Here is a 24,308-nt window from a genome sequence, read left to right on the forward strand (position 1 = left end):
CCTTATGTTTGCATAGAACATCTTTTCAGGATCTTTTCTCTATGGTGTAAAGGGCTTCAGTCACATAAACACAATGGCTCTCATTTACACAATGGATGCACAATGCTTTGGTATTGCACTGGGAGCTCCCACATGGTCTGCCAGCACCTATCAAGGCGCAAGTTTGCCCCCCACCCCTCTGCTCCTGTCTTCAGCTTTGGGGAGACATTGTCTGAGGCCGGGACAGTGACCTAGCACCGTCTAATGAGGGCATTACAAGTTACTGTACAACGCATTTCATGGGTACATGGCTGGAACACACCTGCTCATCCAGCCTGTACACCGGGCCTCCTGTGTGCGGTACAGCTGGGCTGTGCTGGCGCCTCGCCCTGGTATCATGCAGAACCACACGCCAGTTCTCCAGTAATGTGTTATCAAGAGCTGGATAAGCTTGGGAACCCATGTCTGGGAAATGGTCATAAAGCCTTCTCCTGTTCTTTGTCATCACCTCGGGGTGGTCCTTCACGGAGCTGAAAAGACGGCAGCAGTAACCTGAGGTCAGTATTAGCTTCTGAAGATGGGCTATAAGCAGAGGCGTAACAAGCAATCATCAGGCCACATAGCACAGGAGCGGTCTCTGCAATAATTGTCCACATGCACTCAGTATGTTCCACGTAGCACGTGTGTGGACAGTATACGTGTATAGCAAAACCCATCTGGCCTGTAGCTCCAGAACAACAAGCCGGTGCTCCACTATGCATGCGCTACCTGCATACCACCTCCCCCCATACACAGAAGAGCATGGGGCCTCCGGAGCAGTATGGCCAGACGCCTCACTGCCCAGCCCTAAACAAGCCACATGGGCTGTTCTGGAGGCTGTCTATAGCTATATGACAAAGAGATCTGCCTGGACTCACCGTCATCATTATCTGCAGCGCAGGACAGCCGGCAAAACAATTATATAAAATACAATTTACTTCTAAAATAAAACTTCTAAAATTCTACTTCTATAATAAAAAGGTCATACAAGGGTGACGAAGGCCGCGCAGATGTGAGACCCAGGCTACAGAGGATCCTGATCATGGGAACTCGCAGTCTACACGACGTCTTCATTTAAGATTTCGAACTTCCCATAAACGCAGAATACAACTAGCAATAAGCCATGTACAATATAAGGAGCAGTAGCAGATCTGACCTTCCTGACATCCAGGTCTTTGTGTGAGCCGGGACGGGCGGTGAGGAGCTGACAAGGGTCAGATTATGGGGGCACCCACCTGTCGGGGGTTTCTTCTTCCTATGTGCTGGCTAAACAGAAAGCAAACAGCCATTATATCTTATCCAGCACAAGCCATCGTACTCCGTCATGCTAATAGTCCAACCCAGGTAATAATGTCACTGTGTCCCAAGGTAATCCTCCTGTGCCATGATTCCTACACACACGTCTGGGAAGACCCTTGTGTAGAGTCATAATCGGATTATGTCGCTAGCTCCTATATGTCCAAAATAACAAGAGAACAGCCTAGAAATATCACCCACTGACCACTGACATAACCGTAATGATGTTTTATATCTATTTCATCTAATAGTCCTAGCCAAAGCACGGATATATATTTGGGGGTCAGGAACAGAAACGTTCTTGGAAACAAGAAGGATTAACAAGCGTTGTGATTGTGTGCGTGATTCAGAGGCTGCACAATGCCAGTGATTGCGCAGTTGTGCGATGTGTTTTACACTGCGCATGTTTCAGGGCTGCTCAGAGATCTGATGCTGCGTCTGATGTGCGACCGATGGCAGATCAGAGACGCCATCACTGGGTATCTATCTCAATACAAATCCCTGTAGCTGCGTCATGAGCATATATTCGTAGATCAGCTTCATCTGAATCAGGCCATACTGTCATATTAAACCACAACTAACAACATTCCGTCTCTGTGTTCTTATAGTATTTGTGTCACATAGGTATGTTGGGGGAGTTATATGGAAGGCTGCATTTACACAGGGAACTGTGCACTTTACTATAACCGATTATATTTCAGGGAGTAACCTAACGCTTCCTCAGAGGTCCAGTTCTCAAAGTAAATCTTACCTTAGCGGAAGCGGTGTTCTATGTATTATCAGCCACTGCCGGGGACATATTTGGTCTTTTAGTCAGACAGATCAGGGGGCTTCTGTATTAGCCTGAGAGATGCAGACACAGACACGGACACCATTCCGGCGACACTGCCCATATTTCTAAAGCAGCATTTACCTAAGCCTCTATTTCTGAAAGTGACCAGTTATTCTTTCATCTAATTCAGGTTAGATGACCCTTGGACCTCCAGTTGTTATAGAACTACAAGAAGCGACGGTCTCACCAGAGCTGGGTTCCAGGTTTTCCCCTTCTCTCCTCCAGGCATGTCTGCAAGTGTCAGGTATTTAATCTGGACCTTCGGTGGTTTCTCGCTGCAAACAAAGTGGAGAAATAAAGTTAGGCTCCGAGAAAGGGAGGGTTAGGGTTAGGCTGCGGGAGAGGAAGGGTTAGGATTAGGCTGCGGGAGAGGAAGGGTTAAGGTTAGGCTGCGGGTTAAGGGAGGGTTAGGGTTAGGCTGCGGGAGAGGAAGGGTTAGGGTTAGGCTGCGGGAGAGGGAGGGTTAGGCTGTGGGGGAGGGTTAGGCTGCGGGGAAGGGAGGGTTAGGGTTAGGCTGCGGAGAGGGGTGGTTAGATTTAGGCATCCTGGGGAGGGTTAGGGTTAGGCTGCAGAGAGGGGTGGTTAGGTTTAGGCATCCTGGGGAGGGTTAGGGTTAGGCTGCGGAGAGGGGTGGTTAGGTTTAGGCATCCCGGGGAGGGTTAGGGTTTGGCTGTGGGGGGAGGATTAGGGTTAGGCTGCAGGAAGGGGTGTTAGGTGTAGGCACCCCCAGGGAGGGTTAGGGTTAGGCTGCGGGAGAGGGAGGGTTAGGTTTAGGCTGCGGGAAGGGTTGTTAGGTGTAGGCACCCCCGGGAAGGGTTAGGGTGCGGGTATAACTACCTAGCCCGTCGGGATTCTCACCATCGGGATGCCAGGTCAGTCTTCTGACCACCGGCATACCATACCCAACCCAGTCCCCGGATTTCCCACATACAGTACCTGTCTTTCGTCTGAGGTTTCTGCTGGGCGTTTGGCACCCATATCATGGTCATGTGTCTGCTTCTTCCATCTTTGAAGTAGGGATCAACTACATCCACCTGAAAAGCAAGGCATTGTGGGTAGGGGACATGGGGTATATACAGCCATCCAGCTTCCTGAGGTATAAATGGAAAGTGCCCCTGTCACCTACCACCTACACACAATGGGCCTCACTCAGGGTTAGGGGCCTCTCCGCCTTAAGGGAGAACATTTGCAATGGAAGCAGACGTGTTGGTTGAGCCGCTATTCTGCCTGTTGATTGTTAAAGAATCAGTGTCATCACTGAGGCACGAGGCACCGTGTACTTCCACCCACAAGACAACATGTGCTTTACATGGCTCCATCCTCAGCCCTTACACAAACATTTATATACATATACATTTCGGTGCCCCCCTCCCCAATATCAGCTGCCCCAGCTTACCCCATCACAGGTCTCCGCTGGCCGTATCTAACAGTCAGAGGGAGCTGGGCAGTTGGTTAGATACACAGAATCATTTGGACGTATAACTGCCCTGGAAAACCACTCAGGCCCTCAGGGGTGGACGCTGCTGTGGCATCAGAGGCAACGGGCCAATGTTTTCAGTCCACGCATGCGTCTGAGCGTAATTTCAGGGGCGTTCCTTGGAGGTAACTGGGGGCTGGCTAGCCAGATGCGGGTGTGTCGCGGACGTATCACCGCCAGCAACTGCGGCTTTTTCCACAGTTGCACTGGCAGCGGCGGTTATGTTATGTCGGACATTCTGCGCTTCCATAGGGCTGGTGCAGTGTCCGATGGTGCATACAATGGTGCTTAATTGTACACACAGCGGCGAATAAGCGCCACAGCCAGTGCACATCTCAGAAGGAAGCCCATTGGCTGCAGCATTAGCATAAAGACGTAGTCTGCGCTGCCTCTGAATCAGGCCCGTAGTGAGGACCAGACCCTGCTCGCCTTCTCTCCGGAACGTTCCTGAGAATCATACATGTCAGGGAGTTTCCCACACACCAGGGAGATAAGAGCAGCCTCCCAGATGCCTGAGGGAGGGGGCACAGACACAGTGCTACACTATCACCCCCCCACCACCCCGGCCCTAGCGCCTCTTACCTGCGCAGTCTTCCTGTGAGAAGAGGCGTAAGATTCCGGGCTTCTAGACGGCCCTCTCATCCCCCTGAGCGAGTTCATACCCGGGAAGAGCACTTTGTCCATACTGAGAACACAAACAGAGGATTGAGCTGACGGCGGAGGCTTATGGCGGCCATCACTCCGCTGACACACCAGCATTACATACCGTTACAGGTAAGTGTCCTGTGATAACTGAAGGGTGACAAAACATACTACACCCAGTCAGGGGCAGAAATGCAGGAGGGCACCAATATGGCACCTGGCGCATGCCCAGAATATATAAGGTCATAGTGCTACAGTCTTAGCTATCTTCTGTGTACACACTGGCGCCACATTTCCAAACAGATCCCCAGTCAGATTGCTGACCAGTAACAACAGGGGAGCACATGTCTGGGGGAAAGAGAATATTACCCAAGCTGGAATGTGACGTAGACTAAGTACTGACTTATATAACTAAAGTCATTTTATCTATCGCTGTCTGCTGCTCTGGCCATCCTGTGATGGAGCTGTCGCTGGAGAAGAAGGGGCTTATTATCTACCACTTATATACAATTCCCAGACCTACCTGCAGGTGGCAGCACTGCTGTACAGGGTGCACTCTCTAGGAGCAGACTCTGCGCTGAATGTCAGTAAGGAGGACACGTGGAACTGATGAAGCTCATTGTCATTTGGTGGCGTTTGGCAACTTGGTAAAGTGGTTACACTCAGGAACGGGAGTCCACCTGCTTGAGATAGGAGCGCTTTATTCATATGGCTGTAGAAGCATGACCATAGTGCAGATCACATGACCACAGTACAGGTCACATGACCACAGATCGCATCATGTAAGGTACAATACAGCTATACTCAGAAGGTAGATGGGGGGCCTGACGCACCTGCGCACCTCGCTGTTACATGAATAATATGCTTCATGTGGGGTCTATAGAGATAGGCACAGGTATCACATAAAGCTCTTAAGTGCATCCCCACTGTGTATTTGGGGGGGTATATTTACTACAGTGCAGGATGTTGCCCATAACAACCAATCAGATTGCAACTATTATCTCCTAGAAGGTGCTAGATAAATCAGGATTTTGGTACTTACCGATAAATCCCTTTCTCCGATTCCACAGGGGCCACTGGAGTGCAGATACAATGGGGAAATAGTAGGCAGTAACTGGGAGCTGGCACTTTAAATTTATAACCATGTGACTAGCTCCTCCCCTACTATGTCCCCCCTCCAAGCCAGTCTAGTTAAAACTGTGCCCGAGGAGAGCTGGAAAAGACCAACGTTAAAGTAGAGGAGGTTCGCCAAGTCAACTAAAACAGGATAACCCCAAGGAAACCTGGAAACATAGTGCGAGGGTAACATGAACAAAACACGCAGTCACACAGTGACATGCAACCCGATAAGTGAAGTAGGAGGAAACAGTGCTGGGTGGGCGTCCAGTGGCCCCTGTGGAATTGGAGAAAGGGATTTATCGGTAAGTACCAATATCCTGATTTCTCCTTCATTCACTAGGGGCCACTGGAGTGCAGATACAATGGGGACATCCCAGAGCTCCCAAGACGGGAGGGAGAGCGCTGAGAGTCCTACAAAACCGCTCGGCCAAACTGTGACCCAGGGGCCGCAAAAGTGTCAAAAATGTAAAAAGTGACAAACGTATGATGGCCCGACCAAGCGGCATGGCGACATAAAGTAGTCACGGAAATCCCGTGGGCGGCCGCCCCCGAAGGTCACCCCCGAAAATGGAGTGCGCCTAAATGGAAGACGGAGACTCTCAAGCAACCGCCAAATAAACCTGTCCGATGGTCAAACGTATCCAACGGGAAAAAATCTGCTGGGGCCCCAGCCATCCAGGACGGGAGCATCGTATAGAACAAAGAAGAAATCAGACTGTTGAATAGCCGAAGACCTCTGTGCAGAGAGTCGGAGCGCTTTGACAACATCCAAAGGTCACGAATCCAGTGAATCCGCCGAGAGGGCCAAAAACACAAGTGGCAGATTTATGTGAAAAGCGGACATCACCCCTGGAATAAACGACAGCTGAGTATGAAGCTCAGCCTATCCTCATGGAATATCAGTCAAGAAGGCCGACAAGAGTGAGACAGAGAGATAGAGAGAGAGAGAGAGAGAGAGACCCCAAGCTTCGACATCCATCTGGCCGAAGCCAGAGCCAGGAGAAGGACCACCTTCCAGGTGAGATATTGCATCTCCACCAACTCCAAAAATTCAAATAACCGAGACTGCAGAAAAGTGAGAACCAGTATGAGGTCCCCTGATGCCGCTGGAGGGCGAAAGGGAGGCTGCATTTAGAGTACTCCCTGCAAAGAAGTCCGAACTTCCGTCAGCCAGGCTAATTTCCTTTGGAAGAAAACCGAAAGAGCAGAGACCTGCAACTCAGGTAAACCTAGTCGAAGCTCAACCGAGAAAACCACCTGGAGAAACCAAAGAAGGCGGCTAAATTAAAAAACCGAAGGGGAAAAAAAAAAATTTTTTTTTTCAAGAGAGGTCCCAAGAGTGACAAGCTCCCTTGGGCACAAATTAAAGACTGGCTTGGAGGGGGGACATAGTAGGGGAGGAGCTAGTCACATGGTTATAAATGTAAAGTGCCAGCTCCCAGTTACTGCCTACTATATCCCCATTGTATCTGTACTCCAGTGGCCCCTAGTGGATGAAGGAAAATGATAAATAGAATCTAATTGGTTGCTATGGGCAATGGTGGTCATTCCGAGTTGTTCGCATGCTGCCGTTTTTCGCTGTGCTGCGATCAGGTGAAAAATGCGCATGGTACGCAGCGCGCATGCGCTAAGCTATTTTACACAAAACTTAGTCGTTTTGCTGTTGCTCGAGCGGCGCTTTTCAGTCGCACTGCTGATCGGGGAGTAACTGACAGGAAAGGGGCGTTTCTGGGTGGTAACTGAGCGTTTTCCGGGAGTGTGCTAAAAAACGGAGGCGTGCCAGGGAAAAACGCAGGAGTGGCTGGAGAAACGGGGGAGTGGCTGGACGAACGCAGGGCGTGTTTGTGACGTCAAACCAGGAACTAAACTGAGGTGATCGCAATCTAGAAGTAGGTCTGGAGCTACTCAGAAACTGCAAGGAAATGTTTAATAGCAGAATTGCTAATCTTTCGTTCGCAATTCCGCTAAGCTAAGATACACTCCCAGAGGGCGGCGGCCTAGCGTGTGCAATGCTGCTAAAAGCAGCTAGGGAGCGATCAACTCGGAATGAGGGCCCATATCTCTACATCTATAAACCTGTACTTTAGTAAATATACCCCTTAGACTTTGTAATAATGGCCCTCATTCCAAGTTGTTCGCTCGCTAGCTGCTTTTAGCAGCATTGCACACGCTAGGCCGCCGCCCTCTGGGAGTGTATCTTAGCTTAGCAGAATTGCGAACGAAAGATTAGCAGAACTGCTACTAAATAATTATTTGCAGTTTCTGAGTAGCTCCAGACCTACTCACAGATTGCGATCAGCTCAGTCCGTTTAGTTCCTGGTTTGACGTCACAAACACGCCCTGCATTTGGCCAGCCACTCCCCCGTTTCTCCAGACAGTCCCGCGTTTTTCCCTGACACGCCTGCGTGTTTAAGCCAACGCCGTAAAACTGTTGAGTTGCCGCCCAGAAACGCCCCTTTCCTGTCAATCATTTACCGAACAGCAGTGCGACTGAAAAGCGTCGTACAAACACCAGCAAATCTACTAAGTTTTGTGTTAAATAACTTAGCGCATGCGCGCTGCGTACCATACGCATGCGCATTTAGCAACAAATCGCAGCATAGTGAAAATCGTCAACGAGCGAACAACTCGGAATGACCACCAATGTATGAAGGAAGAATAAAGAAGCAATAAAGCCATTTACTTCATCTGATGAGAGGATTATATACGCTCCACAGTACATTGGGCCTGATTCTGAGATAGGCGCAAACTCCATTTTGTCGCAGTTGAGTGATTATCGGCAATCTGCACACGCATCTGTCGCATGGCGCATGTTATGTGACGGTCTTGGGACGGCGGTCACAGAGAGGATTTATTTACAAAGCGACAGTCAGGGACGTCTGGGGAAGGTAACGGGGAGAGGTGGCAGAAACGCAGACGTGCTGCGGCCATATTGGGGGTGTGTATGAGGCTGCGATCCCATTACGTAGTAATCTGTGCTCAGTTATGGACGTCTCCATGTCAGCATGGCTCATTTGTACAACGTACCTGCATCCTGTGAGGGTAATGTGGTGACAGACCCGGGCGGCCGGTAACGCGGGTTACCCTGCTCTATCCTCCGGAAGGACACCCAGCACTGCGGATGCGGGCACAGCGTCCTCTTACACATGGTCTCATCCAGATCGCTGTGCGCTGCCATCCCATCCTGTGTGTGACAGAGGGGTCACATGTTATAGCTCTCCGCTCCACACTGTATACCTGACATAAGCACGGATCACCCACATGTACAGCCAGTGTAGCGTCCATATTGTAAATGCCGCCTCATACAGACCGGCGTGCTGTGACCCGCTATCAGTGGTAGGGCTGAAAAGAGGAGGGAGGTATTTACCCCTGCAGAGGGCAACATGTGATGGGGTTGTAGGCCACTCACCAACTGACCCATCCTCTTATACCAGCTGCCGATAGGTATCCATAAAGGTGATCCACTACTGATCACATTCACCGCCTGCACCCGCACATGCCACATCCACCGCCTGCACCCGCACATACCACATCCACCGCCTGCACCCGCACATGCCACATCCACCACCTGCACCCGCACATGCCACATGCACCCGCACATGCCACATCTACCCGTACATGCCACATCCACCACCTGCACCCACACACGCCACTTCTACCCGCACATGCCACATCCACCGCCTGCACCCACACACGCCACATCTACCCGCACATGCCACATCTACCCGCACATGCCACATACACCCAAACATGACACATCCACCAACCTGTACCCGCACATGCCACATACACTGCTTGCACACGCACATGCCATCTCTACCGCCTGCACCTGCCGCATCCGCCACCTGCACCCGCACATGCCACCTCTACCACCTGCACCCGCACATGCCACATGCACCGCCTGCACCCGCACAAGCCACATTAACCCACACATGCCACATCCGCCATCTGCACCCGCACATGCCACCTCTACCACCTGCATCTGCACATGCCATCTCTACCGCCTGCACCCGCCACATCCGCTACCTGCACCCACACATGCCACCTCTACCACCTGCACCCGCAACAGCCACCTCTACCACTTGCACACGCAACAGCCACATTAACCCACACATGCCACATCTGCCAACTCCACCCGCCTCCTCTACTGCCTGCACCCGCACATGCCACATGCACCGCCTGCACCCGCACATGCCACATGGACCGACTGTACCTACACATGCCACATGGACCGCCTGCACCCGCACATGCCACATCCACCGCCTGCACCAACACATACCACATGCACCGCCTGCACCCGCACGTCACATGCACCCACATATGCCATATCTACCACCTGCACCCACACATGCCACATCCACCGCCTGCACCCGTACATGCCACATCCACCACCTGCACCCACACACGCCACATCTACCCGCACATGCCACATCCACCCGCACATGCCACATACACTGCCTGCACCCACACACGCCACATCTACCCGCACATGCCACATACACCCAAACATGACACATCCACCAACCTGTACCCGCACATGCCACATACACTGCTTGCACCTGCACATGCCATCTCTACCGCCTGCACCTGCCGCATCCGCCACCTGCACCCGCACATGCCACCTCTACCCGCACATGCCACATGCACCGCCTGCACCCGCACAAGCCACATTAACCCACACATGCCACATCCGCCATCTGCACCCGCACATGCCACCTCTACCACCTGCACATGCCATCTCTACCGCCTGCACCCGCCACATCCGCTACCTGCACCCACACATGCCACCTCTACCACCTGCATCCGCAACAGCCACCTCTACCACTTGCACCCGCACAAGCCACATTAACCCACACATGCCACATCTGCCAACTGCACCCGCCTCCTCTACTGCCTGCACCCGCACATGCCACATGCACCGCCTGCACCCGCACATGCCACATGGACCGACTGTACCTACACATGCCACATGGACCGCCTGCACCCGCACATGCCACATCCACCGCCTGCACCAACACATACCACATGCACCGCCTGCACCCGCACGTCACATGCACCCACATATGCCACATCTACCACCTGCACCCACACATGCCACATCCACCGCCTGCACCCGCACATGCCACATCCACCGCCTGCACCCGCACATACACCCACACATACCACGTGCACCACCTGCACCCACACATGCCACATGCACCGCCTGCATCCGTACATGCCACATCCACCGCCTGCACCCGCACATGCACCCGCACATGCCACATCCACCGCCTGCACCCGCACATGCCACATCCAGCGCCTGCACCCACACATGCCACATCCACTGCCTGCACCAACACATGCCACATCCACCGACTGCACCCGCACGTCACATGCACCCACACATGCCACATCCACCGCCTGCACCCGCACATGCCACATCCACATACCACGTGCACCACCTGCACCCGTACATGCCACATCCACCGCCTGCACCCGCACATGCCACATCCACCGCCTGCACCAACACATGCCACATCCACCGCCTTCACCCGCATGTCAAATGCACCGCCTGCACCCACACATGCCACATCTACCACCTGCACTTACACATGCCACATGCACCCACACATGCCACATCTACCACCTGCACTTACACATGCCACATGCACCCACACATACCACGTGCACCACCTGCACCCGCACATGCCACATGCACCGTCTGCACCCGCACATGCCACATGCACCGTCTGCACCCGCACATGCCACATGCACCGTCTGCACCCGCACATGCCACATCCACCGCCTGTCCCCACACATGCCACATCCACCGCCTGCACCCGCACATGCCACATCCACCGCCTGCACCCGTACATGCCACATTCACCGCCTGCACCCGCACATGCCACATCCACCGCCTGCACCCGTACATGCCACATCCACCGCCTGCACCCGCACATGCCACATCCACCGCCTGCACCCGCACATGCCACATCCACCGCCTGCACCCGCACATGCCACATCCACCGCCTGCACCCGCGCATGCCACATCCACCGCCTGCACCCGCGCATGCCACATGCACCGCCTGCACCCGCACATGCCACATGCACCGCCTGCACCCGCACATGCCACATCCACCGCCTGCACCCGCACATGCCACATCCACCGCCTGCACCCGCGCATGCCACATCCACCGCCTGTCCCCGCACATGCCACATGCACCGCCTGCACCCGCACATGGCTGTTACACCCTTAGATACAATATATAAGCCTAATGTCATTTCTTTTTACATTTCCACATGGCATCAAATGAAATATAGAGATCAGAACGGAAGGAAATCCCATGTCCTGCTCCCGGGCTCATTCTGCGGTCACAGCACAGGGGCAGTCACACTGGATGATGCAGCATGTTCTCCTCCAGAGGTCACAGAAGAACTACAAGCCCCAGCATGCTTGGCTACACATATACACTGCCTAACCTTAGAGGGTCTCTCCCGGACACACACAGCAGCATCCTCCCCCCCGCCCCCCTTTGGTGAATGAGAGATATAAGTTAGTAAAAGTTAGTGATTATTATCAGCCACTCACCCAGCCCTGGTTACTATGACAGCCGGGAACGCGGTCCCGCCCCCTCCTCACTCCTACCGCCCCGCCTCCTCCTCACTACCCCCCGCCTCCTCCTCACTCCCGCCGCCCCCTTCTCACTTCTGGCGACCCGCCCCTCCTCACTCCCGCGTCCCGCCGCTCACTCCTCACTCCCGCCCCCTCCTCACTCCCGCCTCCCCGCTCCCTCCTCCTCCTCCTTACTCCTGCCGATCCGCCCCCTCCTCACTCCTGCCACCCCACCTCAAGAGGAGAAGAGGAGACTGGCAGCGCTTCCCTGACTTAAGATGGCAGAAGGCGAGTCAAACGCATGCGCAGTGGGATGCAGGAGGAAAAGATGGCGGCGGGCGGTGGAACGCATGCTGTGTGCACTAGGGGGCAGCACAGGGTCAGACACTTGTAGTGTGCTCGGGAAGTTGATGCTGCTGAGCAGGTCCTGGCGGGAACTGAGCTCGCAGCAGCAGCAGCTGAGCCTGAGCCGGAGAGCAGAGACACCTGGCGGGTATGAATATTGTTTACATAGAGTGGCACTACAAGCACCAGCATGCCCTGTTGTTCCCTGATAGCTGCTGTTTGCTTCCTGTTGCTGTAGAGTCTTGTCCCCTGGTGTCAGAATCCCCCTTTGTCTGTGTGGTCTGACAGATTATCCTTACTCTTGGGCTGGTCCCCCCTATGTGCCTGTGGGGCTCAGCGGCTATCATTACCTCCTATGGGGTGTATGTACGCAGGCGCAGCGCTGAGAGCCTGTACTAATGATGCTCTATTGTGGCCACGTGGATTCTAGTAGTTGCATCGCTATTTAGCATTAGGGGGCTCCTCGGGGTGTGTCCTCCGCTCCCACCGCCATCCTGGCGCTGCCCGCGAGGGGTCGCTATGTAACGCACATGCACCCGCTAGCTGTATCCGCTGCAGATGACGTGAGGCCGGACTGACTTTGTATATCCCCCATTGCAGGGTATAGCTGACGCCTTTCCTGCCATTGGTTAATTGCGCAGACACCACAGGCCATGAGGCCATACAGGGGCTTCAAGATAAATCAGAGATTACCCAGCGGTATCCCTGTTTCCAAGCAGGAGGTAGCGGGTATAACCCCATCATCTGGGGGGAAAATGCCACAGAAAGGGGTATCGGTCACTGCCTCAAGTAGACCCCTATACATGCTGCCATTACAGTGCACGGGTGTAATTCATATTACAGGGCTGATGTGACCCCACCGTGTGTTACTACTGGTTTTTTTAATGTATGTTAATACCTGGGAATAGTAATAGACACAATACAGCTTTTCTGATATAAACGTCCCCAGGGAGCGGATGGGCCGGCGTGGTCCTGGGTTGGCTGACAGCAGCGAATGACTGATCCATTTATACTCTGGTGATGCCTGGAAATTCCAACACTAAATTGTCACAATGGGGGTCATTCCGAGTTGCTCGCTAGCTGCTTTTAGAAGCATTGCAAACGCTAGGCCGCCGCCCTCTGGGAGTGTATCTTAGCTTAGCAGAATTGCGAACGAAAGATTAGCAGAATTGCTACTAAATAATTCTTTGCAGTTTCTGAGTAGCTCCGGACCTACTCACAGATTGCGATCAGCTCAGTCCATTTAGTTCCTGGTTTGACGTCACAAACACGCCCTGCGTTCGGCCAGCCACTCCCCCGATTCTCCAGACAGTCCCGCGTTTTTCCCTGACACGCCTGCGTTTTTTGCATACGCCGGGAAAACGCTGAGTTACCACCCAGAAACGCCCCTTTCCTGTCAATCATTTACCGAACAGCAGTGCGATTGAAAAGCGTTGCTGAAGCCACAGCACTAAGCGCATGCGCAATTAGCAACAAATCGCAGCATAGCGAAAATCGGCAATGAGCGAACAACTCGGAATGACCCCCAATGTCCCTTTTATAGCTGTAGCTGATCAAGATGGCCGAGAGACCGGAGGATCTGAATCTGCCCAATGCCGTCATCACACGCATCATTAAGGAAGCTGTAAGTATTGTTGGTTCTTTATTACTATGTAGGCTCACCATACTATCCTTATACACCGGGACACTCATGCATTACACAGGTTCTGTGGCTGATTATAACCAGGTGATGTGCAGGCTTGAGGTCAGCCAGCCACAGAACCTGTGTAATTCATGAGTGTCCTGGTGTAAAGGGATAGTGTGGTCAGCCTATTACTATATAGTGTGGACTATGGGGGTAATTCTGAGTTGATTGCAGCAGGAAATTTTTTAGCAGTTGGGCAAAACCATGTGCTCTGCAGGGGAGGCAGATATAACATGTGCAGAGAGCGTTAGATTTGGGTGGGTTATTTTGTTTCTGTGCAGGGTAATTACTGGATGCTTTATTTTTACTCTGCAATTTAGATTGCAGATTGAACACACCCCACCCAAATCTATCTCTCTCTGCACATGTTATATCTGCCCCACCTGCAGTGCACATGGTTTTGCCCAACTGCTAACAAAGTTCCTGCTGCGATCAACTCAGAATTAGCCCCTATGTCAGCTGTACTCCGCAGCGGAGGGACTGTACCTCCTCCCAGTCACCTGCACCAGCGTCCTGACATTTCATAGCTGCTATAGGGGCTAAGGGCCTCATTCAGACCTGACCGCTGTTGTGCGAAATCGTAAGATGGCCGTTTATCGAACGACTGCGAATGCGCACGGATCGTAATACGCAGGCGTGAGGCCAAACTGCTAAAGATACCAGTGTCTTTTTTTTTTTTTGATCATTAGCCAAACGCAGGTTGATTGCCATGAAGCTGACGTTTGGGGGTGGTAACTGGTCATTTTCTGGGAGTGTCAGAAAAAATACAGACGTTCCCAAGCGTTTTCAGGAATGGTGACGTCAACTCCGGCCCCGATCAGCCTGTTTCTATCGCATAGACTGTAAAAAAAACATTTGATGGTGAGCGAGTTTCGAACAGATGTGCAGCTTACCGGCGTTTGCAAAACTTTTTCACACAGCGTGCGCAGGTTTGAACGGGGCGGATTTTCACTCTGTCTGTCTGGGCGGCGAATATCTGATCGCAAACTTGTGCAAATTTTCAAAGAAGCGATCGGGTCTGAATTATGCCCTAAATGTAATAGGCTGCGAGAAGGCGGGGGTGCAGGACCGTGTGTGAGACTGCCTGTATTTTTATTTACAAGGCAAAACCAGCCCAGTTTTGCATTGTAAATGATCGCCGCTTTAAAAATACTCTTGCATGAAGACCCACACCTCCACCCTCTTGCAGGATATTACATTTAGCCCCAGGTCTCCTCTACATAAATAATAGGTAGTAGAAGGTAATAGACGTGAAGCATTATTTCTGGGGGGGGTGTAAAGCGATTATGGAACCCCTGGTGTGTAACACTACGCCATGTGTATTTTATTAAACTGTGGAAACAAGAATTTGTTGTTGTGGCCGCAAAGTGTGATCTTCGCAGAGCGTCTCATCTATAATATTACATGCATGTATCCTTCACGTCACAGGTCCCCGATGAGAAAGCTCAGGGGTATAAAGTATTCCTTACAAGGCGTAAGCTTTTCCCCGGTGACACTGACTGGCCTCAGTATGGCAGCCAGCTGCAACACAAGTAAATATATCCACCGAAACCCAGGCTGAGGTTCCCCGTCTGATGGACGTGTGAAGATCAGCCAATCAGAGGCCTGAAGGCGAGCAGAGAGGCGACACAATGACACTGACGTCCGGGGCCACAATTCCCTTACCGCAGTGTAGTATTATTGTGGGGGTTGGAAAGCTACACGACGGGTGGCACGTTATGTAGCCTATAAATCAAGCATGTCCAAACTGCGGCCCTCCAGCTGTTGTGAAACTACACATCCCAGCATGCCCTGACACAGTTTTGCTGTCAGAGAATGCTAATGCTGTGTCAGGGCATGCTGGGATGTGTAGTTTCTCAACAGCTGGAGGGCCGCAGTTTGGACATGCCTGCTATAAATGCACACTGTGACGTATCTGAGGATCCTCCCTGTTCTCTCTCATCAGCTTCCAGAGGGCGTCAACATTTCAAAGGAAGCGCGCAGTGCAATCTCGCGGGCAGCCAGCGTCTTCGTGTTGTACGCCACCTCCTGGTACGTGTCCGCCATATGGAGTATTGTATGGTTACTTTGTTTTTTTCTCTGTTAATACATCACCATTTCTATATCGATAAGGAGAAAGGGGAGGTTTATTGCAAGCCAACTCTGGCAGATGGATAATTCCTTTAATATCCCCTTTGAAAGTGTTCTATACATCACATTGTATTTTGGGATGTATTCTCTGCTTTTCAATGTTGACTTTATAGCATCAGGTGTTTGTATTTCATGTTGTCCTTTGTAATGTGTCTGACACAATTCTGTTATGTTCAGTATTGAGAGCAGCTTTATTCAGGTAGACTACAACATAATCGTTCTGTCTGATATAAAATCACACCATGGTGCATACACAGATACAGCAATGAGCTTAGTAAATGTTACAGGATGGAGTGCACAGAGCAGTAAATCAAAGTCCCCTGAAGGTGGAGTCAATTGTTTAAATTAAAAATTATATCGCACCGAAATCCATTTTCTCATACATCCTAGAGGATGCTGGGGACGACATCAAGACCATGGGGTATAGACGGGATCCACAGGAGACATGGGCACTCTAAAGACTTTTCATTGGGTGTGAACTGGCTTCTCCCTCTATGCCCCTCCTACAGACCTCCGTTTTAGAAATGTGCCCAGGCAGACTGGATGCACTCTGAGGAACTCTACTGAGTTTCTCTGAAAAGACTTATGTTAGGTTTGTTATTTTCAGGGAGATCTGCTGGCAACAGGCTCCCTGCTTCGTGGGACTGAGGGGGCAGAAGTAGGAACCAACCTCCTGAAGAGTTTCATGGCTCTGCTTCTGGCTGACAGGACACCATTAGCTCCTGAAGGGTACTGAACGCTAGCCGTGCCTAGATGCTCACTCCCACAGCGTGCTGTCACCCCCCTCACAGAGCCAGAAGACAGGTGAGTAGAAGAAGACAGATCTTCTATCAAGAAAAGTGACGGCTGAGGTACAGCGCGGCTGGCGGCAGCGCAGCGCGCCATTGCTGCCCACACACAGGCACTGCGGGGGGGGGGGCCTGGGCAGCAAAAACACCTCTATAAACTGGCAAAAAGGGGGCATAAGATGCCCAGGCACAGCCCTACCCCCGCCAGTATAAATATTCTGAAAAGATTCTGAGGTAAAAAGGGCGGAGCTTCTTCCTCAGGCAGCCAGCACACTGCTCAGTGCCATTTTCTCTCTCCTCAGGCTGCAGAGACATCGCTGGTCCTCCTTCACTTCTGACTACAAGTATCAGGGTGCAAAACGGGGGGGGGAGCACAAGCGAGTTTGGTGCTTTACAAGTGTGTTTTACTGTGTAAAAAGCGCTGCATGTCAGTGGGCATTCTGTGTTCACAGGCATTAGATACAGGCGCTGGGGTTGTGAACTGGCTGCTCCTAAACTGTGTTTCTCTGACAGGTTTTACTGTGGGTCTGTCCCCTATAAGTCCCAGTGTGTGTTGTGCACGTGTGTAAGACATGTCAGAGGCAGGGAGTTTATCCCTGGAGGAAACCATTTTAGGGACACAGAAGTGTAATGTGGTGGCGCTGCCGGCAAACCAAGAGCCTGCATGGGTGAAAGAAATACGTGATAGTATGCATCATATCAATAGGAGATTAGATAAGTCTGAATCTCATGCTGAGTGCTGGAGAAAATCTGTGGAAGATGTGATTTCAGGGCTCTGTTCCATCCGCAAGCGACCCCTCTGGGTCACATAAGAGACCATTTGCAAATATTGTGAATACTGATACCGACATGGACACTGATTCTTGTGTCGACGATAGTGACTCCAGGGAAATAGATCATAAATTGGCAAAAAATATACAATATATTATTGTGGCTATAAGGGAAGTTCTGGAAGTCACGGAAGCCACCCCTGTACCTCAGGAGAAGGCTTATTTCTATAAAGAAAAGAAATCTAAGGTCACTTTCCCTCCTTCCCACGAGCTTAATACACTCTTTAAAGGGATGTGGGTGAATCCCGAAAATAAATTTCGTATTCCCAAGAGAATTCAGATAGCTTATCCTTTCCCGGTGGAGGACAGGAAAAAATGGGAGTCACCCCCTGTGTTAGACAGAGCACTGTCCAGGTTGACCAGCACGGCTTCACTAAAAGAGCCGGAAGACCGAAAGATGGAAACTACATTGAAATCCATTTATGTTGCCAATGGTACGCAGCTCAGGCCCACAATTGCTTGCGCGTGGGTGAGTCGCGCTATTGAAAAATGGTCAGAAAGTGTGTCATCAGAAATTGACATGATTGATAAAGATGTGATACTCCTTAAGTTAGGGAATATCAAAGACGCTGCCGCATACATGCTAGAAGTGATGAAAGATATTGGACTCCTGAGTTCACAAGCCGCTACCATGGCAGTATCGGCTCGGCGGGCGTTGTGGATTCGCCAGTGGAACGCGGATGCCGATTCCAAAAGAAATATGGAGGCTCTCCCATATAAAGGTGAGGCCTTATTTGGCGATGGACTGGATGCGTTAGTCTCGGCGGCTACCACAGGTAAGTCAACATTTTTGCCCTCTGAGCCTGCATCGACAAAAAAGACATATCACCCGCACATGCAGTCCTTTCGGCCCAATAAATACAAAAAAGCGAGAGGTTCCCCCTTCTTTGTGGGTAGGGGAAGGGGAAAGGGAAAGAAGTCCACAGCAGCTTCAGGTTCCCAGGAGCAGAAGTCTACCCCTACTTCTGCCAAATCTTCAGCATGACGCTGGGGCTCCTTTGCGGGAGGCCGCTCGGGTGGGGGCACGTCTCAAACTGTTCAGCCAAGGTTGGATTCTGTCTGACCTGGATCCCTGGGTGTTGCAGATAGAGTCCCAGGGATACAAGCTGGAGTTTCAAGACGTTTCCCCATGCCGATTTTTCAAATCGACCTTGCCAGCTTCTCTTACTGAAAGGGAAGCAGTAACAGCGGCTATCCAAAAATTATATCAGGATCAGGTCATAGTCCTGGTACCTTTGTCACAACCAGGGGAGGGGTTTTATTCAAGCCTTTTTTGTAGTTCCGAAGCCGGACGGCTCGGTCAGACCGATCCTAAACCTGAAAAATCTGAATCTCTACTTGAAACGATTCAAGTTCAAAATGGAATCACTGAGGGCAGTGATTTCCAGTCTGGAGGAGGGGGACTACATGGTGTCGGTAGACATAAACGATGCTTACCTGCATGTTCCCATTTATCCTCCTCACCAGGCTTATCTGAGATTCGCGGTTCAGGATTGCCATTACTAATTCCAGACGTTACCTTTCGGTCTCTCCACGGCGCCGAGGGTATTCACCAAGGTGATGGCGGAGATGATGGTTCTCCTGCGTCAAAAATTAGTCAATATAATTCCTTATCTAGACGATCTCCTGATAAAGGCGAGATCCAGGGAGCAGTTGTTACAAAACATCTCACACTCCCTGTCAATACTCCAACAACACGGTTGGATCATAAATTATCCAAAGTCACAGTTGGAACCGACGACAAGATTGTCTTTTCTCGGGATTATTCTGGACACAGAAGTTCAGTGAGTATTTCTTCCGGTGGAAAAGGCTCTGGAAATCCAGAAAATGGTAAAACAGATATTGAAACCATCGAGTGTGTTGATCCATCAGTGCATTTGGTTGTTGGGGAAGATGGTGGTGGCCTAAGAGGCCATACAGTTTGGCAGGTTCCATGCCAGGGTATTCCAGTGGGACCTGTTGGACAAGTGGTCGGGATCCCACCTACACAGGCACCGGAAGAAAATCCTGTCGTCAAAAGCCAGGATTTCGTTCCTGTGGTGGCTACACAGTTCTCACCTACTAGAGGGACGCAGATTCGGGATTCAGGACTGGCTCCTGGTAACCACGGATGCAAGTCTCCGAGGCTGGGGAGCTGTCACTCAGGGAGAAAGCTTCCAGGGAAAATGGTCATGTCAGGAAGCCTGCCTTCACATAAACGTGCTGGAATTGAGAGCCATATACAATGGCCTTCAACAAGCGGTACATCTTCTTCAAGATCGTCCCGTGCAGATCCAGTCGGACAATGTAACAGCAGTCGCGTACATAAACAGGCAGGGCGGAACGAAAAGCAGAGCGGCAATGGCAGAGGTGACGAAGATCCTCCTCTGGGCAGAAAGACATGTAAAGGCTCTGTCGGCAATTTTCATTCCGGGAGTAGACAACTGGGAAGCAGACTTCCTCAGCAGACACGATCTCCATACAGGAGAGTGGGGCCTACAACAAAGAAGTCTTCACAGAGGTGACAAGTCTTTGGGGAGTTCCTCAAGTAGACATGATGGCATCTCATCTCAACAAGAAGCTTCAGAAATATTGTTCCAGGTCGAGAGACCCTCAAGCAATAGCAGTGAATGCGCTGGTGGCCCAATGGGTGTTCCGGTCGGTGTATGTCTTCCCTCCAATTCCGCTGATCCCAAAAGTGCTCAGGATCATAAGAAGAACAAGAGTTCGAGCAATCTTCATTGCCCCAGACTGGCCAAGGAGGGCTTGGTACCCAGATCTTCAGGAGTTGCTCATAGAAGATCCTCGGCCTCTTCCTCTTCGCAATGACCTGCTAGCAGGGGCCGTGCGTGTATCAAGACTTACCACGGCTACGTTTGACGGCATTGCTGCTGAGCGCTGGATCCTAGCCCGAAAGGGTATTCCCAAGGAAGTCAACCCCACCCTTATTCAGGCCAGGAAAGGAGTAATGTCGAAACATTACCACCGTATTTGGAGAAAATATGTGTCTTGGTGTGGATCCAAGAAGGCTCCTACGGAAGAGTTTGAGTTGGGACATATACTCCATTTTCTGCAGGCTGGTGTGGAGGCGGGCCTACGATTGGGATCAATCAAGGTCCAGATTTCGGCCTTGCCAGTGTTCTTCCAAAAACAATTGGCCTCTCTTCCAGAGGTTCAGACCTTCGTGATAGGGGTGCTGCACATCCAGCCTCCATTTGTGCCTCCAGTGGCACCATGGGACCTTAACGTGGTGTTGCAGTTCCTTCAATCAGATTGGTTTGAGCCTCTACAAGAGATAGAGTTGAAGTTTCTCACTTGGAAAGTGGTGATGCTTTCGGCATTGGCATCCACGCAGCGGGTGTCTGAATTGGGGGGCCTTGTCTCACAAGAGCCCTTACCTGATCTTCCATGAAGATAGGGCAGAGTTGAGGACTCGTCTACATTTTCTTCCGAAGGTGGTTTCATCTTTCCACATAAACCAACCTATTGTGGTGCCAGTAGTTACTGACACGTTCACTGAGTCAAAGTCTCTAGATGTGGTTAGGGCTTTGAAGATTTATGTCGCTAGAACAGCTTGTATACGGAAAACAAGAGTCTTTGTTTGTCCTGTATGCTCCCAACAAGATTGGGTTTCCTGCTTCCAAGCAGACTATTGCGCGTTGGATCAGAAGTACGATTCAGCACGCTCATATTACGGCTGGATTGCCGTTACCGACGTCGGTGAAGGCCCATTCCACTAGGAAGGTGGGCTCATCCTGGGCGGCTACCCGGGGGGTCTCGGCATTACAACTTTGCCGAGCAGCTACTTGGTCAGGGTCACACATTTGCAAAGTTCTACAAGTTTGACACCTTGGCCGATGAAGACCTCAAGTTTGGTCAATCGGTGTTGCAGGGTCATCCGCACTCTCCCGCCCGTACTGGAGCTTTGGTATAGACCCCATGGTCTTGATGTTGTCCGCAGCATCCTCTAGGACGTATGAGAAAATAGGATTTTGATACCTACCGGTAAATCCTTTTCTCCTAGTCCGTAGAGGATGCTGGGCGCCCGTCCCAGTGCGAACTTTACCTGCAGTTTAGTTATTAGAGTTACACAAGTTGTGTTACCTTTAGTTTTCAGCATGTTGCTGCAATTGGTTCATGCCTGTTGGCGTGTGTTATGTTGAATGCCACGTGTGCGGCATGGTTGAGGGTGTTATTTGGTAGATATCTCACCACTAGTTTAAATAATTCTTTCCCTCGAAATGTCAGTCTCCCTGGGCACAGTTCCTACAACTGAGGTCTGGAGGAGGGGCATAGAGGGTGGAGCCAGTTCACACCCAATGAAAAGACTTTAGAGTGCCCATGTCTCCTGCGGATCCGGTCTAAACCCCATGGTCTTGATGTCGTCCCCAGCATCCTCTACGATCTAGGAGAAAAGGATTTACCGGTAGGTATCAAAATCCTATTATTTTTTTTCGGTAGGGGTTGAGTTTGTGTAGATCCCTTCTCATTGAGCATGACTGGTGACTGAGCAATGTATTGTTCAAATATTGGGGGTAATTCCAAGTTGATCGCAGCAGGAAATTTTTTAGCAGTTGGGCAAAACCATGTGCACTGCAGGGGAGGCAGATATAACATGTGCAGAAAGAGTTAGATTTGGGTGGGTTATATTGTTTCTGTGCAGGGTAAATACTGGCTGCTTTATTTTTACACTGCAAATTAGATTGCAGATTGAACACACCACACCCAAATCTAACTCTCTATGCACATGTTATATCTGCCTCCCCTGCAGTGCACATGGTTTTGCCCAGTTGCTATCAAAAATCCTGCTGCGATCAACTTGGAATTACCCCCATTGTTACTTGGCGAAGATGAGCAAATAACACAAGTTTTACAGTCATATCGTTTAGCCAGTAGAGGAGGATAGGGTTAGTCTGCGGGAGGTGGAGGTTAGGTTGCAGGAGGGATGAAGTGGGTTAGGGGCATCTGTCTTCTGACTGTCAATATCCAAACTACAGGGATTTCATACCCAGCCTGGGAACATATCAATGTCCTGTGCTCTAATTGTCCTTTCAATACTGTTATTTCTTTAGTGCTAATAACTTTGCAATGAAGGGGAAGAGGAAGACGCTGAATGTGACGGATGTGTTGGCGGCTGTGGAGGAGATGGAGTTTCAGCGGTTCCTGACGCCACTGAAAGAGTCCCTGGAAGGTGAGCGCTCCCAAACCCAGGAGACAGTGTATGATAGTTGTCCCCATACTGTAACCATTCCTCGGTGTTATGTGTTGGACTATCATACCTCCCAAAATACAGGAGATGATAGTAGGGACACCTTGAGCAAGCCAAAGGTATACGTCCAGAAAAGGGTGTGGCCTCGGGAGGGGGGGTCAGTGAGACAGCCAATCCAGTAACAGAATAGGTGGGTAGTTGTATAGGGAACGTTTGCTTGGAGGCTCTGTGAAAACTGAAGGTTACTTTCCGGATATCAGAAGTATGGGGGTACTGAGCGTGATACCTCATTGGTTGCTTGTGATTCTTGTTTTGCAAGATTCAGTGCAACTTTAAGTGTGACCTGTGCAGAACAACATTACCTACCATGTGTAACACCCCTAATGTTGGGTAGATGGTCACGGAGTGCCATATATTAGTAAGGCTGGTTGTGGGATGCCGTTCCTAAGTGGTAGCATTGTCTATCTGAGTGCTATAGCCACGTGCACAGATGATTGATTGTCCTGTCCCTCAGCTTACAGACGGGACCAGAAGGGAAAAAAAGAAGCCACCGAGTTGAGGAAGAAAGACAAGGACAAGAAAACTGATGGCGACGACCCAGATCGGAGTCGGGAAGAAGAGGTAGAGGAAGAAGAGGAAAAGATGGATGAGGATGAAGCAGCGGAAGAGGAGGAGGTGGAGAACTGAGGAGAAATCGCCCGTTTTGCCGGACATTGGGGCCACATTACTATGACTGTTAGATCAGTGCCACCAGGAAGATGTTTGGGCAGCCACCTCTCATCTGTCAGACCTGGTATCTTATTCCGTCTTCTTCATAGCTGGTTGGGGGCCACAGCTTAGGACTGATTCATGGCTGGAGAATTGTTCACCTGGAGACGAGGTGTCTGCAGCCGACTGGTAACGCTGGCACCTAGTCATGTTTTGCTTTTTGTTAATAAATAAGGAGTATATGTTTGTTTCTATTTAAAGCCTCCTGGATCTTTTCTGCCCATTAATGATCTAAATTATGCACATTACCATTGCGCCCCCCGTTGGTGGTGGAGATTCTTTGCGGCAATGCTTCTTTGCTCACTGATTGCTTACTGTAATAATCGCTAAGCTGTGCCGCCAGATGCCGTGGCGCCGTGACGCAGAGATTTGACTTGTTCTGTACATCATTACTAGACAGGCAATCCCATTTCCCAGTACGCAGGAAACAGACCTCTGTGATAACATTCTGCCAGAGCTGTATTATGTCACAGAAGGGTCGGACAGGCTCCACTGCAGCAAATGTCACAGTCATTGGTAACGCTGCTCTGTGGATTTCATTCACTTTTATATTAATAATCACGGCTTTTCTGAATTACATGAGTGTAATATTGTCTACG

At 50.9% G+C, this 24,308-nt stretch overlaps 2 protein-coding genes across 7 annotated transcripts in view; one reads left to right on the forward strand and one right to left on the reverse strand.

Annotated features, from left to right (window-relative positions):
• The window catches only part of LOC134948304 (uncharacterized), a 39,973-nt gene extending 28,069 nt beyond the window's left edge, over nucleotides 1-11,904 (reverse strand). For 3 of the 6 annotated variants that reach the window (XR_010182941.1, XM_063936212.1, XM_063936211.1), the window contains exons 1-8: nucleotides 11,656-11,904; nucleotides 8,412-8,568; nucleotides 4,789-4,948; nucleotides 4,206-4,308; nucleotides 3,083-3,180; nucleotides 2,334-2,421; nucleotides 1,175-1,284; nucleotides 302-509 (exon numbers count right to left, since the gene is read on the reverse strand). Coding sequence is in view for 5 of the 6 variants with exons in the window: in XM_063936212.1 (XP_063792282.1) it covers nucleotides 302-509; nucleotides 1,175-1,284; nucleotides 2,334-2,421; nucleotides 3,083-3,180; nucleotides 4,206-4,308; nucleotides 4,789-4,948; nucleotides 8,412-8,568; nucleotides 11,656-11,709 (978 nt within the window). In the remaining variant the exon portion in view is untranslated. The remainder of the gene's footprint in view (nucleotides 1-301; nucleotides 510-1,174; nucleotides 1,285-2,333; nucleotides 2,422-3,082; nucleotides 3,181-4,205; nucleotides 4,309-4,788; nucleotides 4,949-8,411; nucleotides 8,569-11,655) is intronic. The other 3 variants (XM_063936210.1, XM_063936209.1, XM_063936208.1) reach the window with 3 other exon arrangements.
• Nucleotides 11,905-12,333: 429 nt separating this feature from the next.
• LOC134948306 (DNA polymerase epsilon subunit 3-like) lies at nucleotides 12,334-23,903 on the forward strand. Its single transcript, XM_063936213.1, has 5 exons — nucleotides 12,334-12,469; nucleotides 13,865-13,945; nucleotides 15,951-16,036; nucleotides 22,805-22,923; nucleotides 23,456-23,903. The coding sequence occupies exons 2-5, from the start codon at nucleotides 13,880-13,882 to the stop codon at nucleotides 23,626-23,628; spliced, it is 444 nt and encodes a 147-aa protein (XP_063792283.1). The 5' UTR covers nucleotides 12,334-12,469; nucleotides 13,865-13,879; the 3' UTR covers nucleotides 23,629-23,903.
• The last annotated feature ends 405 nt before the right edge of the window (nucleotides 23,904-24,308 follow it).

This window comes from Pseudophryne corroboree, chromosome 8 (assembly GCF_028390025.1).
Source record: "Pseudophryne corroboree isolate aPseCor3 chromosome 8, aPseCor3.hap2, whole genome shotgun sequence".
Lineage (NCBI taxonomy): Eukaryota > Metazoa > Chordata > Amphibia > Anura > Myobatrachidae > Pseudophryne > Pseudophryne corroboree.

Coding starts and splice junctions, on each gene's coding strand:
- LOC134948306 (XM_063936213.1), top strand. CDS start 13,880: ATGGCCGAGAGACCGGAGGATCTGAATCTGCCCAATGCCGTCATCACA. Junction 13,946..15,950: donor CACGCATCATTAAGGAAGCT/GTAAGTATTGTT, acceptor CTCTCTCATCAG/CTTCCAGAGGGCGTCAACAT. Junction 22,924..23,455: donor ACTGAAAGAGTCCCTGGAAG/GTGAGCGCTCCC, acceptor CCTGTCCCTCAG/CTTACAGACGGGACCAGAAG.